The sequence below is a fragment of the Elaeis guineensis genome, chromosome 1, assembly GCF_000442705.2.
Source record: "Elaeis guineensis isolate ETL-2024a chromosome 1, EG11, whole genome shotgun sequence".
Lineage (NCBI taxonomy): Eukaryota > Viridiplantae > Streptophyta > Magnoliopsida > Arecales > Arecaceae > Elaeis > Elaeis guineensis.
Window position 1 is genome coordinate 143,481,055 of NC_025993.2, and position 13,674 is coordinate 143,494,728.

The 13,674-nt window shown below is 35.4% G+C and overlaps 2 protein-coding genes across 5 annotated transcripts; one reads left to right on the forward strand and one right to left on the reverse strand.

Annotated features, from left to right (window-relative positions):
- Positions 1-896: 896 nt before the first annotated feature.
- On the forward strand, positions 897-1,680 carry LOC140854806 (uncharacterized). The gene is made up of 3 exons (XM_073250852.1): positions 897-992; positions 1,087-1,446; positions 1,548-1,680. Exons 1-3 carry the CDS (start codon positions 936-938, stop codon positions 1,623-1,625), a joined length of 495 nt encoding a protein of 164 aa, XP_073106953.1. The 5' UTR covers positions 897-935; the 3' UTR covers positions 1,626-1,680.
- A 1,259-nt stretch (positions 1,681-2,939) lies between these two features.
- LOC105039010 (probable calcium-binding protein CML21) lies at positions 2,940-10,833 on the reverse strand. 4 transcript variants are annotated; one of them, XM_010914973.4, is made up of 5 exons: positions 10,551-10,833; positions 6,669-6,911; positions 5,376-5,575; positions 4,079-4,253; positions 2,940-3,431 (listed from the first exon to the last, which is right to left on the reverse strand). In XM_010914973.4, the coding sequence occupies exons 2-5, from the start codon at positions 6,862-6,864 to the stop codon at positions 3,319-3,321; spliced, it is 684 nt and encodes a 227-aa protein (XP_010913275.1). In that variant the 5' UTR covers positions 6,865-6,911; positions 10,551-10,833; the 3' UTR covers positions 2,940-3,318. The 4 variants fall into 4 exon arrangements, with proteins under 4 accessions (XP_010913275.1, XP_010913276.1, XP_010913277.1 ...); XM_010914974.3 differs by lacking the exon at positions 10,551-10,833 and adding an exon at positions 10,461-10,539; XM_010914975.4 differs by lacking the exon at positions 10,551-10,833 and adding an exon at positions 8,310-10,427.
- Positions 10,834-13,674: the final 2,841 nt, after the last annotated feature.

Sequence of the window (13,674 nt, forward strand, 5' to 3'; positions counted from 1 at the left end):
TTTTGCAGACGGATCCGGGAGAGTACGCCCCAGACGCGGACCCACAGTAGTACGAGATGTGTGGCAGATGCGTGAGGGCGAGAGGATTGTTGTGGAGTGCAATCAGCTAGGTCAGCCAATTAAGAAAGCTGCCTGCTTATTGACTTCATTTTTGGGGACTGTTGCTCGGAGGCCTCAGCTATGTCCGTTGGGCTATGCAAAATGGAATGACATGCTTCCAACGTACAAAGTTGAGCTCCTCCGAGTTATAGAGGTAATGAATTGATGTTCATACTATATATTAATTGTTAATCATTTATATAATTTATTTCATTTAACTTTTTTTTTTATAAAGCAAGTTTGTTCTCCCTCCATCCACTCATGATTTTGTAATGAAGTCTCTCAACCGCAAATGGAAAGAATATAGAGCACAATTGAAGAAGGACTATATGAGACAGGGTATGACAGAGGAGGAGGTTGCTAGGAATTGTCCTCCTGATGTACCCCCTCATCAGTGGATGGAGTTGGTTCATTGTTGGTTCTTCGAGAGGGCACAGATATATTATCTGTTTATTATCTTTTTTCCTAAATATTTTATAAAAATATTGATTTTTATTATACATTATATATATAACAAGTTCTTTACTTTATTTTACAGACTTATTCTGCTATTGGTAGAGCTGCACGAGCAGCTCAGTCTGTTCCTCATACATCGGGGTCGAAGAGTTATGCACGACTCCGACAGGAGTTTGTATGTTCCTTAAACTTTCATAATTAACTTTTAATTTTTATGTTGAAATATTTATATAACTAATATCATTATGTATCGTGGACCATGTCTGTATCATGATACTCATATATTTTTTTAAATTATTATAATTGTTTGCTTAAAATTGAAATTATTTGTGTAGGAGGATGAGCATGGGAGAGAACCCGGACAAGTGGAGTTTTACCGGATGACTCATACTCATCAGGATGGTACTTTTGTTCGAGATGAGTCGAGAGATTTATATGTACGGTATTATTAATATTATATTTTTTGCAATGATTTAAATTTAATTTTGTTAGCTATTAATGTATAACTCTTGTTTTCAAAAAAAAATACAGGAGAGGGCTACATCTCTCATTGCGGAGCGTGACGACGAGTCCGCAGCATCTACGCAGCAGAGCCGTATCGAGGCCGAGGTGTTCACAGAGTTGATGGGACCAGAGCGCTACGGCCGAGTGAGGGGTTATGGAGTAGGAGTCACCCCCACTCAGTTATCTGAGGTTAGTAGATATACGCAGCATGCTGCAGCAGATGCTCAGGATTCACGCGTTCGCAGACTCGAGGCGGAGATACAGGAGATTAGACAAAGTCGTGCCGCTGAGATGGAGGAGATGCGACAGAGTCGTGCCGAGATGCAGGCCATGAGGGGACAGATTGATCGCCTTACATCTTTATTAGAGATGTATGGTTCATCTCAGGTAAACACATAATATTAAATATATATTTTTGTATTAATTTAATGATTTATATATTTTTATTTATAGATATGCAAATCATGCTTTTGATATGTTTCTTGTAGGCTCCTGGCATATCAGGCACCCGTCGAGATAGCGGCACGTCACGTGGAGACAACGACGACCATCCACCTGCAGATTGATATTATTTTATTTTTATTATATTTTTATATTTATTTATATTACTCTTGATTGTAATGGACGATTAGTACTTTATTTTTATTTATATAAAATATTATCTTTTGGTTTGGTTAAATTTTCTATTTAAATTTGCTTTTGATGTGAATGGTGGTGATTGTACAGGTGTGAATGTGGTGATTGTACAGGTTTATGTTCGAATAATTGATATAATTTCGTACAGGAATGTATGTAATTTTTTTTTTTGGTAGATAATACCTGTATTTTTTTTTTTCTCTTAAAACCTTTAACGACGCTTATAAGCGTCGTTAAAATTATTTTAACGACGCTTATAAGCGTCGTTAAAGACAAAACAGCCGACGCTTCGAAAAGCGTCTTGGTAGAGTGGATGACGCGGAGTCATTAACGACGCTTTAAAGCACCGTTAAAATTGCATTTTGCGACGCTTTAAAGCGTTGTTAAAAATATATTTAACGATGCTTATAAGCGTCGTTAAGACAACTTTAACGACGCTTATAAGCATCGTTAATGTTCAATTTTACGACGCTTTAAAGCGTCGTTAAAAAATAACGACGCTTTTAAAAAGCGTCGGCGCTTTTCGTCTCCACTCTTACATAGGCGACGCTTTGCCGACACTTTTCGAAACGTCGTAAAGCTAAATAGCGACGCTTTAAAGCATCGTAAAATAATATTAATAGCATCGTTAATGATCATTTTTTCTGTAGTGTTTGCAGTTGGAAATGCTAGGATCCATGCGCAAAAGAACCGAGTTTGGTGATTTCCTCCTGATCGATAAGAGTCTGCCGTGGTGCATAGCAGCATAGTGCAGGCTCCTAGACTCAGAGTTTGTGAGGCTGGTGATTTCCTCCTGATCGATAAGAGTCTGCCGTGGTGCATAGCAGCATAGTGCAGGCTCTAGACTCAGAGTTTGTGAGGCAAATCCATCACCGGAGATTCTTAAAGATATTTTGTTAGTCTATTTAAGAATGCAGAAACAACATTAGTAGGAATTCATATGTGAGTACCCTTCCGTACATGCCCGCTCCGGGTGCAACGGCGTTTATGAACAACTGAAACCATTGTGTTGCTGGTCATTAGGATATTCCATGCTTTTTTGATGCGTATATCAATTTGTACATCAATTCAAAGATACAGCACTCGTTGATCAGTCTTCAGCTCTCATATACCCTCTGCTGAAAAAACCCAAGCAGCATCATGTAGCTGTAACCGCAAAAAATTTACTTAAGTCTCCTTGTTTTGCTAAGGGATGCTCCAGTCTCTTCATCCATGCAGAAGACTAAAATTGGAAGAATACAAGGTTCTCTAGATAATAAGCCGATAAAATGTTCTAATTTTTGAGCAATATACAGTGATCCAGCTCTTTTTAATAACAGTCCACTCACATGGTTGTATAGTCCATATCCCATGCTCATGGTAACATAAGAAGCATATGCTGGGCAAGTTAACAATGCTTCAATAAATCGGCTTATCCAATATCATAGCGATAAGACAAAAATTTAACCTCTGTCGGTTTATTTACACAAATATCGTTAAACCAAATAGAGATATTGACTGATTGATGCATGTATATTCTTCTTCTTTTTCTTGAGCCTGCACAACCCTTCTGGGAATATGCTTTCCTGTTGTTCTGGATGAAGTATTTTTGGCATGCGATGGCGCATGCAGCAAGTATGAAACTCATTTAGTGTCATTATCTTCTTCTTCAGCATCGTCGATCCCCACCCAACGGATGCAAGCAAAAAGAAATTCCTTGAAGGACACCATTCCATTTTTGTCCCAGTCCATTTCTTCTGTGACAACCAAATGAAAAACTACTGTCACCATTCCTGATTACAAACTTCAACTATTTCAACCAATAAGAGTGGGGAAACAAAAAAAACTAGCTTCAAAATGATTCTTTAAAGGTCCAAAGGACAATGCCGTCAGTGTCTTGTGAAAGAAGTGCCTCTTGCATGATTCAGCAGTGATTACACCCTTTCAAATACACTGATAACATATGGACATTTAAATTCCTAAAATGCCTAATTAGAATTTCCAATGGGATGACAACTTGACAACCTGAAGGGGACATTTTGAACATATCATATTTATGCCATGTTTTGTGAGCCATCTGATTAAGCAGTAATATGAAAGGTGGTTTTCCACCATTATGCTCAAAAAAAGAGGCAGGAATATAAATCGGTAGAATTGCTCGACAATTTATATATCTGTTGAAGAAAACTATAGGACAATATAACTAAATGTCGTATCAGCGGTCAAATAAATCACTCTTATACATTTACACTTACCAAAAGGCAATTTTTTAATAGATGAGGTAGATGTAAGCCAAAATTTATGGTTAAGAGTTGACACAGTTTGCACGAGTTCAGGTAAATGAATGTCGTGAAGAAATGGGTGCTTATAATGCATATGAACAGAGAAAACAAGAAGCACTGACCAAATCTTCTCATAGCTATGTGTCCTGATGAGCGTTCACCAGCAGTAGTCTCATTTATTGCATCCACCATTTCATTTTTGCTGACATAACCATCTTTATTCTTGTCTAACAATACAAAAGCCTCAACTAAAGTTTCAAATGTTGCCTCAAGGTTTGGCAAGCCCATCCCTGATTTCTAGCAATCAAGTCATGGAAAAACACAAATTTCAAAGACATCTGCATATGTTTCAGCAAAAAAAAAAAAAACGAAGCAATGATGGGAATACAATTTAACATGAGAGAGAAAAATTTGTGATCCTTTATGTCTAAAATAATAAAAAGCACTCTCCTGAAAAAAGACATTGAAAGAGAAGATATTGTCTCCAGGTAAAAATTAATGATGTCTTCATGTCCACATCCATGGAGAAAACCTTATAAATATGGGATGCTGAAACATCACTGTTGAGCTTGCTTTTGGCAATCTAAAGTCCGCTTAATGTCATCTAGGACTATACCTCTTTATTTCATCCCCTTCTGTTGTTAATTTAGGCTCCTATCCTGGTCTCTGGCTTTGTTAGATAGAATCCATCTCAAGCAGGTTCCCTTCATCATCGTATTACCTCTCCATGATCTTTGTATGTGATGCACCATTACTTCTTGATAGCCGAAGTGTAGACAACCTTGCTGACCATAAACTGTCTTATAGATTTTGCCCTCAAGTTTCAAAGATATGATGAAACAATGTTGCAGAAGAAATATCTTGTGAATATATTACAATTTTTCAGATGACAAATAAAGAGGCACCAATAAGCAATTTAGACATAACAGATAAAGATATGCTAATTTGATAGACAATGAATACATGATTTCAAACAGCAAAGCTTAATATTGAAAAGTTCACATCTCTAGAATGATATTATCTCTTTGAATGAATAGGTGTTCTGGCATGGTATCATGTAATTGTTATATGTGGATTAGATGTACGTGACTCCAGGTATTAGTTGATTGGCAAGCTCAAAGAACTGGTGTCGAATCTAAGTATTAGCCTGATGTTGCCTCATTGGAGCTGGGCGGATCTAAGTTTTAAGCCAGAAGTGTAGGACCATGTGATGCATCCACATATTGTTGGTTCAGTGACAGATTCTGAAGGATGTGACCTGATCCAAGCTTCAATCATTTAAAAAAAAAAAAGGAAAAATCAAATATAAAGTCTATGATGATGCATAGTTTACATGATATTAGAAGTTTCATAACATGAACTAATCCCAAGATGACATGATGGACTAACGCAAAAAAAAGAAAATGTATCAAAGGATACTGCCTGTAAAGCTGCTGGCTCCTTAAGAAGATATACAAGGCAGAGAAGAACAATAAATTCATTGAATTTCATTCCCATGTTCTCTCTAATATCACATGCCTCGAAGAGATCACTGATCTCCTCCTCTGGACAAGAAATTTCCAGCTTGTGAAAACAATGCTTCAGTTCTTCTGGATCTATCATTCCATTGGAATCTTCATCTGGAAGAGAAAATCCTTTATTAGCGGAAACTAAAATAACCACATACTAACAATTGCACAGTTCACACATAATTCACCCAACCATAATGAATTTCTCAGTAACTGAAATTTGATTTCTAACATGCATTGACAAATATGACTTTAGGAAGCAGTTGAACGAATCAATTCGGAAAGCCAAGCTTAAATTTATTCTCCGTTCTCCAAAACTGACTGTCAAATACATGTCCTACATAGACATATATTTGGTCTGACTTTAATTAAAATAAAGCAGAGTATAATTTTTTTCATCAGTGATGAATAATGAAACAAACATATGCTAATACTTGTAATTTCTGCTGTACTCCTGCATACACATTGCATATCCACAGACTCCACTCAAAGAGTATCTGAGCATGCTAGACTAATAAACTGCAATATGTATTTCAGGGTTGCTTACCTAGATGTTTATTTATTTGAACTGAGAATTTAAGTATCCATCATACACATCATGTAAGACAAACGACTCATGTGACTAAACATGTTTACTGTACAACCCTGAGCCATCCGGTTTAGGGCGTACCAACCCATGCCGAGTCAGAACCAACATAAAAATATCATTCAGGACAGTACTGGCTGCGTACCATACTGACCAGTTCCATGCAGTACCATTATTAAAGTGAGAAAAAGGGGTCACCTGTCTTGGTATCATACCAATCACACTGTATGAAGTTAGTAATGTATTGGTACAGTACCCAAAACTGAGATTGCAGATCTTGGTGACTGGTGCAGTTCACATTGTTTCTAGTAGTTAAACACGTTAGACCAGTGACCAGTGCTATTTATATATTCTGACAAGAGTTTAGTAGGTTTTCAACAATGCTTCTGTGACTCAATAATTTTAATGTTTGCAATACTGATATGATTTCAATAATTACTCTCAGATTTCAAGTTCCAATATACATGAGAAACTTACAAAAACAGAGAGAGATAAAAAAGGAACATATACTTTTTGACATTAAACCTTTGAACACAGAATCAAAAGCTAGTTTCCAAAACCATAATTACCAGATTATAGATCTATGATACAGTCACTTTCTACAAAGACATGGCTCACCAAATTGATCAAAAATTGTCTTGCAATTCCTTAAGCTCTCATCAATTTTAGGAAATTTCAGAATGATGCTATTGAATGATTTTATGGCACTTCCTTTTGATGCCTTCCGTCTGATTGCTTCTACCATCTCTGCCTCAAGCTTTGATTCGGGCAGACAATGCCTTGAGGAGACACTCTTCCCAAATATGCCACCCATTTTGATGCAATAAGACAGCAAACAGGATACAAGCCAAATATGTGCTTCTGAGATGAAAGATTAAGATTTTGTCAAGGTGATAGCTTAAGAATATCAAACTGTAAAAAAGGGGGGAAAAAATCTGACATGGGGCGAAGAAAAGTAAAAAGTAGAGAAATGTTAACATACAATGCACTCCCTGAGCTTAAGAATTATTTCATTTAAACATGTTTGCCCTTTTTTAACCAAAAATTACTGCATCATCTATGATGAAAATTTTAACATTCATAAATCCAACTTGAACATCATCTTTACTGCAAAGGTTGTCCTCGATAATTTGTCTTCTTAGTCATAGATCATAGGTAACAAATAAACCAGGTTGATAAATAGTGGATATGCAAACTACATGAAGTTAAAATAGCAAGGCACCAACTACTTGATAGGCCTTCTATCTCCTCAAAGAGCAAAAAAAAAAAAAAAAAAAAAAAACTTCATTTACTTGACTATCTACATCACATAATTGATACACAAAGATTGAAACATTTTCCTTTAATCATAGAATACTAGTTGGCAAGTGTAAATCCTACCTTATTTGTAATATTTTATACTAATGCAATAAGATAGGAACCGGGATTCATCGTCTTAGTACCAGAGCCCATACTGGTACCATCCTGTTATATAGTATCGGTACGTGGTTCAGTACCATACAAAGTAGCATATCGAGTGTCGGTATGGTACAAAACAATGTATCAGTACGAGACCTGTACAAGACACCCCACACTAGATAGTATGGGATGGTAGGGCGAACCATGATAGGAACCTTTAGATTTCACCTAAATCTATTCAAGTTTATATGAAACAAAGAATGATAAGGTTTCATAAGTGTGATCATATAAGGAGTTCTAGTGAAAAATTTATCATTATTAATGGCACGCTTTGCTACCACTTGATGGGAAAGAAAGGCCAAACAAGTTTTCAAACAAATTCTATCTCAGGTCAAACCAGTGCACATAGAGGGAAATATCGGTTCACAAGAGCATACCAGTGCATATACACCCAAAACTAGTGCACATGGACCTAGAACGGCAGTAGTGAACGAAGTCACTTTCCCTATGTGTGAGAATATTAGGATCACAAAAATAAAGCATCAACAAGCACCACAAAGCAGCAAAATAACAAGAGTCCAAGGGTTTTATAGGGAAAACCCAATGGGGAAAAACCAAAGGATCAAGTCCTGATGAATCCCCACAACTTCAAGAAACAATGGAATCACAAGATTTGTTTTCTTCTTCCTGACCAAGCCAAGGATCACAATATCAAGAGAACACCTCTCTTGATCACAAACCCTTTAGGGCATACCTAGAGGCTTCCATGCATCAAGAGACAACAACTCTTAGATAACACAAGATTCTTGACTGTAGAAAGATGCATTACAACATACAAGGTATTGGAATGGACTCACCCACATGGAGCTCTCAAAATCCTTTGAAGAAACACCAACTTAGTGACATAAAGGATCATCGTGATGGACTTGCAGGTGGAGCTACACAAATTTGGCGCCATACCTTCTTCTTGCCTCCTCCTCCCAAGTTAAGGAGCTGCTAGGGCTTCCTTCACCATGGTCTCCAAGCAGAAGAATCTCTCCCCAAAAGAGAATAGAAGGGTGTCTCACCCAACACCTCATACCAACCAGCCCTAAGTTGTTCCCCTTTTGCTTATTATAAGAGAGGGTGTCAAATCTAGAATAAGCATTAATTATGTGCTCCTCAATCCCAAGAAACACAGCCCAACATGTTACATAGGCCCTTCTCCTCATAAGGAACAACCAAATAAAATTTCTATAACAACCCAGGACCTCACCTAAAAAGGCTAGACAAGAGGTGTGATTTGGATTTCTTGGCTCTATATAAGTATCTAAGATCTACCCAGCACATACCTAATATGGGACTAAACACATGCCCTATAAGTCCTCACGAAGTCCTCCCATTTAAGCTCCAGCATCCTCATCAGGCTAGAATTCAGATCCATCCAATTCCAATCACAAATACCATGATCAACACATGATCAACACAAATAGGCTTGTGCTGCAGTGTTCCCTAGTCTACATAGGCCATGAGCTAGCTCTGCTCTAATACCATTTGTAATAACCCAGGATCTCACTAAAAAAAAGCTAACCCGAAAGTATGATTTGGATTTCTTGGCTCTACATAAGTACTCAAGATCCACCCAGTACATAACCAATGTGGGACTAAACACATAGGTCCTCACAATTTCCATGGAAATTTTCTTTCATTAGTCTTTGGCACAAGGAAGATGGAGGTAGAATAAAAGATTGGAAAGGGAGAAGGAAAATATCAAAAAACAAGCTCCAGCATATAAAATGCAATTTCAAACATCCACTCAATTTTATCACTTCAATTAAAGAAGCCATGCTACATAGTCAGCTTCAAAGACCTTTCTCTAGCTACTAATAATCTAGTTTGGTGTTAAACACATCTGTTCATCCTTATCCAGTATGTACTCTAGATCTTAAAAGTTAGTTTTGTTGCAATACAAGGCCATAAACAAACAGCCGGGAGATTCAGGTTCTTTATGGACAAAACAAAGCCATTCAAATCAATAGCACAACCCGTATGTTGCATATGCTACTTCAGCTAAAGTAACAAAATTAATTTAGCATTTATAGTGGCTCAATCCTAGAATTGCCCAGAGGTAGGAAAATGTCTGGCAGTTTCATTTAATGGTGTCTAGTCTATTACTAGAAGACAGATGTTGTAGTGCACAATCTCATTTAGCTATTCTAATTATCTGGTTACACTCAAACAATAAAGTAGCAAACAATCAATACAATCTTCAAAATGTTTAACATCCGAAATGCACAAACTAGCCCCTCCACTACTTACATAACCAAGAAGCAAGGAGAAATTTGAGCAGTTGGTCAAAGGAAGGCTTAAATTATGGAATCAAGACAGAAAACATCCAAAGAAATCAGAATGAAGACGTTAATTTATGTCAGTTAGCATACAGCAACCATTCTTAGTGATATGCGCCAGGCAATAGATTCAATGAAATCATAATCAGCTAATAGACCATAAAACAAGGTCTCACCCATTATTAATTGGATTCATGATTCTTGCTCACGTTATTTAAGTTACACAAACTGAAAGTCAACGTAGTCAAATAAACATAATTTACTCACCCGTGATATTTGATCAAGTATTCAAGAGATCTTTACGATTATAATGGTTATATGATAGAATTGGCAAAAGGAATTCATGGATTGGAAACTCCGATATGCCACTAGATAATTTTTAAAAGAAAACAAGCTAACTTAGAGGAACACAATGACCACGCCAAGAACAAGTCAAGGCAGAACGCAAGCTCTGTCAACCTAGTTCAGACTTTGGAGAAGCCTCATTCTCAATAAGACCAAAACAATAGAACAATTAAACGTAAGATCCAAACCGAAACAGGAAAGCTCATAAACACCCCTTTTTTTCTTCCGAAACTTACTAAATCCTCATACAACTGCGGCGGAAAACGAAGCAGGAAGCAGGGACCAAAAAATACCATCAAAATATTAAAACCAAACACCAAATACACAAGAAAATGCCTACATGCAACAGGAGCAAAAATTTGAGGAAGAATAAAACCCATGACAAACTTCTCAGATAGATAAATGGTAATACAAGGTAAGTAGAACTTGCCTGGTCCCTTTTAGCCTCTTAAAACTTCATCACCATAAAACAGACCAATAAGAAGTAAATCCACCAAAACTAGACCCAAAAAAGAAAAAAGAGCTGTTGGTAGTCCAAATGACCTGATGGATTGGAGGAATACAGAGAATATTCTCTGGGGGTGGACAAATTGAGGTTGAATTTGAGAGGAGGAGGAGATGGTGGGGTGGTGAGAAACGAGAATGTGGGGCCTTCTTCCTTTTGTAGCTGCATCTCGCAAGCTCTTCGGATTGGTGCTGGTGCAGGGTCTCCATCGGTGTGGTGCCGGCCATGATGGCCTGGCACGCTCACGCGCACGAGGAGACGGGTGGCATGTAAAACGAAACAGGTTCCACTAATCCACCACGGAAGTACGTCCCCGCTCAGTTCTCAAGATTAGATCTTGGTTGGATTTTTCAGTTCTGAAGATTAGATCTTGGTTAGATTTTCCTTTCCTAACTTGCCGTCGCACCCTCAACAGGAATTGGATTTTAGTCACTACGATCAATGGACACGCTCCGAGAGGGAAATTATTAACACCGACGAGCAATGCTGAACCAACCATTTGTTTAAAATGATGGTCAAGATATTACTAAAATTAGTTACTGTTGCATTTGATGACCACTCCAGAGAATGACGTTTCCAGTTCTATTGATTTGATATTTTTTAAAAACTGAAGAAGGAATTCTCCGTCCTGAGAGGACCGGCATAATCTGAAGAATATAGTTAACATTCTTTTATCATTTATTACTTTCTGTCAGAACGTGTTTGGTGTTGTTTCAGATAAATATTTTTGAGGTTAAAAAGTAAAAACGTACTTTCAAAAGAAGTGCTCTTATAAGAAAAAGAAATTGAAAAAAGAAAAAAAAAAAAAAACGTTTAGAAGAAACTAGGAGATCAACACTCTAGCTTGTTCTTCCGTGAAAAAGGTATTTTGAAATAGAAGCAATAGCAGATGTCCTAGAAATCCAATGAAAACCTTGATTGCACAAACAATAGTTATCATCTCTACTCTTACAACTTTGTAGTTGTAACGAGGAACTTTGAAACCATTCTTTCAGGGATAAGATTAGCTTACCTGCGTTCTTGGCACATGCCAGTGGCATCTAATTTTAGTTACACATGTATTAATTAACTCTGAGTCTTGATGTACAATCAGATGAAAATTATAGAATCTTCAAAAAAAATCTATATTTACGATAAATATCAACGTAACACTAGAAACTTACAAGGTTATTTTTGTCAGTCCCATTAATGTTATGCATGATGTGAAAAGGTAATGCCGGGTCAATTTCTGTATTTACTAATCAAACGATGAGATTTTATCACGAAATTTTTCTTCGCCACTATAACGGTCCTCTTTTATTATGATATAAGAATAAAAGCAAGAATAAGCAACAAATGGACCAAAAATATGACATCTCAAATCCATGGTTTTAGGGAGCCATGTGTTCTTGGCAGTGGAGCCAAGAATTTCATGAAATAAATTTTTAAAATTATTGAAAGTTCATTTAAAAGAATACATCTATCAAACCTTCCTTAAGATGATACATTATTTTCTGATTATGGAAGCACAAGCTACAGATACGCGGGACAAGTTTTCATATTCTATATTCATCGGATGATGACTTCATTGACATTGCTTTTGGAAATATCCTTCTCAATATTTGTGGTCAATATATCATTCATCTATTGATCTCCCATTCCGTTGGAACTTTTAAAAATATTTGATATAGAAAAGGCTCTTTCTATAGACAGTGCCTGTGGCAACAGTTAGAAGTAATTAATAAAAACTTAAGATTTCTATAAACCAAGAGATACAACATATCTTTTTTTATTTTCAACCATCTTTTAAGAAAGATCACCAACCCCTTTTAGTTTTATGAAACTAATATTAGACCATGAATCAATGATATGGTTCTCAAGCAGATTGTCTCATACGATGAGATCCATTAAAGCCATTTGGATAAATTTGTGCCAACTAAATCAACATATCAAAAGATGAGAATGAATTGGATAGATTTAAGCGTGCAATGCACGGTGGTCACTTCTGCAAAATGGCTGTTAAGCGATTGAAGCTATATCCCTTGTAACCTCTTCAACTCTATATCACAATGATCCTCAAGAAAACCATCTTTTATTAGTTCTTGGAATAGCTACACCGTGTTTATCATAAAAATAATAATAATAATTCTGCAAGCAAAGAGCTCCATCAACTATCTGTTATAGTTTGTAGCCATTGTTTAGTTAACTAAGATCTTGTGATGATTTATTTGTAATACACTGATACCCAATATATTTTTCATAAGATGTAAAATCAATATGAAGTTAAAACTATGTATAAAATCCAACAAGGCACATGCTTCAGCTCTTTGTTTTGATTTCAAGTCCATCTTATAATAAAAATATAATATAATAAAATAATATATATAAATATATTATAATATAATATACTATATTATATTTTTAATATATTATATTATAATGTACTATAAAATATTATATTATAATATTATAATAAATTATTATAATATAATAATATAATATACTATATTATTATAATATAATACTATAATGATATAGTAATATAATATATCATTATGTATAATAATATATACTAATCTAATATATAATAATATAGTATATTATATTAATGTAAGATATTAATATAATATTATAATGTATTATAATAATATAATTATATATAATAATAAAATATTATATTATATTTTATTATTTTAATATATTATTAAAATATAATATAATATATTGTTATATATAATAATATTTGTATAATAAGTGGTATTGTGAGAAATATGCATATTTCGTAGCAACTTATTCAGGAAATTAGTGACACAAAAAAATATAAATAATTGAGTTATTTTTAAATATATAAAAAATATAGATAAATTATTTTTTATCTAAATATTATCTAAAAATTATTTATTAAAAAAAACAAATTTTTAAATAAATTTTTATTCTCCAAAGGAGGGGCCTCAGAAAACTTTTTTTTACCAAGGAAAAGAAAAGTGTTTTTTTGTGCTTTCAGGAAGGTGTAAAATTTGTCATGACCAAGGGCAAGAGTCGCCCAAGAGTCAAGACGCGTCAGATCTCT

Bases quoted from the DNA above. Each gene is read 5' to 3' on its own strand.
- LOC105039010 (XM_010914973.4), bottom strand. From the start codon at position 6,864: ATGGGTGGCATATTTGGGAAGAGTGTCTCCTCAAGGCATTGTCTGCCC. The intron at 4,254-5,375 runs GTATCCTTTGAT...CTTGATTGCTAG, and splicing joins AGCCAGCAGCTTTACAGGCA to AAATCAGGGATGGGCTTGCC. The intron at 3,432-4,078 runs GTCAGTGCTTCT...TGGTTGTCACAG, and splicing joins CATAGCTATGAGAAGATTTG to AAGAAATGGACTGGGACAAA.
- LOC140854806 (XM_073250852.1), top strand. From the start codon at position 936: ATGACTCATACTCATCAGGATGGTACTTTTGTTCGAGATGAGTCGAGA. The intron at 993-1,086 runs GTACGGTATTAT...AAAAAAATACAG, and splicing joins ATGAGTCGAGAGATTTATAT to GAGAGGGCTACATCTCTCAT. The intron at 1,447-1,547 runs GTAAACACATAA...TGTTTCTTGTAG, and splicing joins AGATGTATGGTTCATCTCAG to GCTCCTGGCATATCAGGCAC.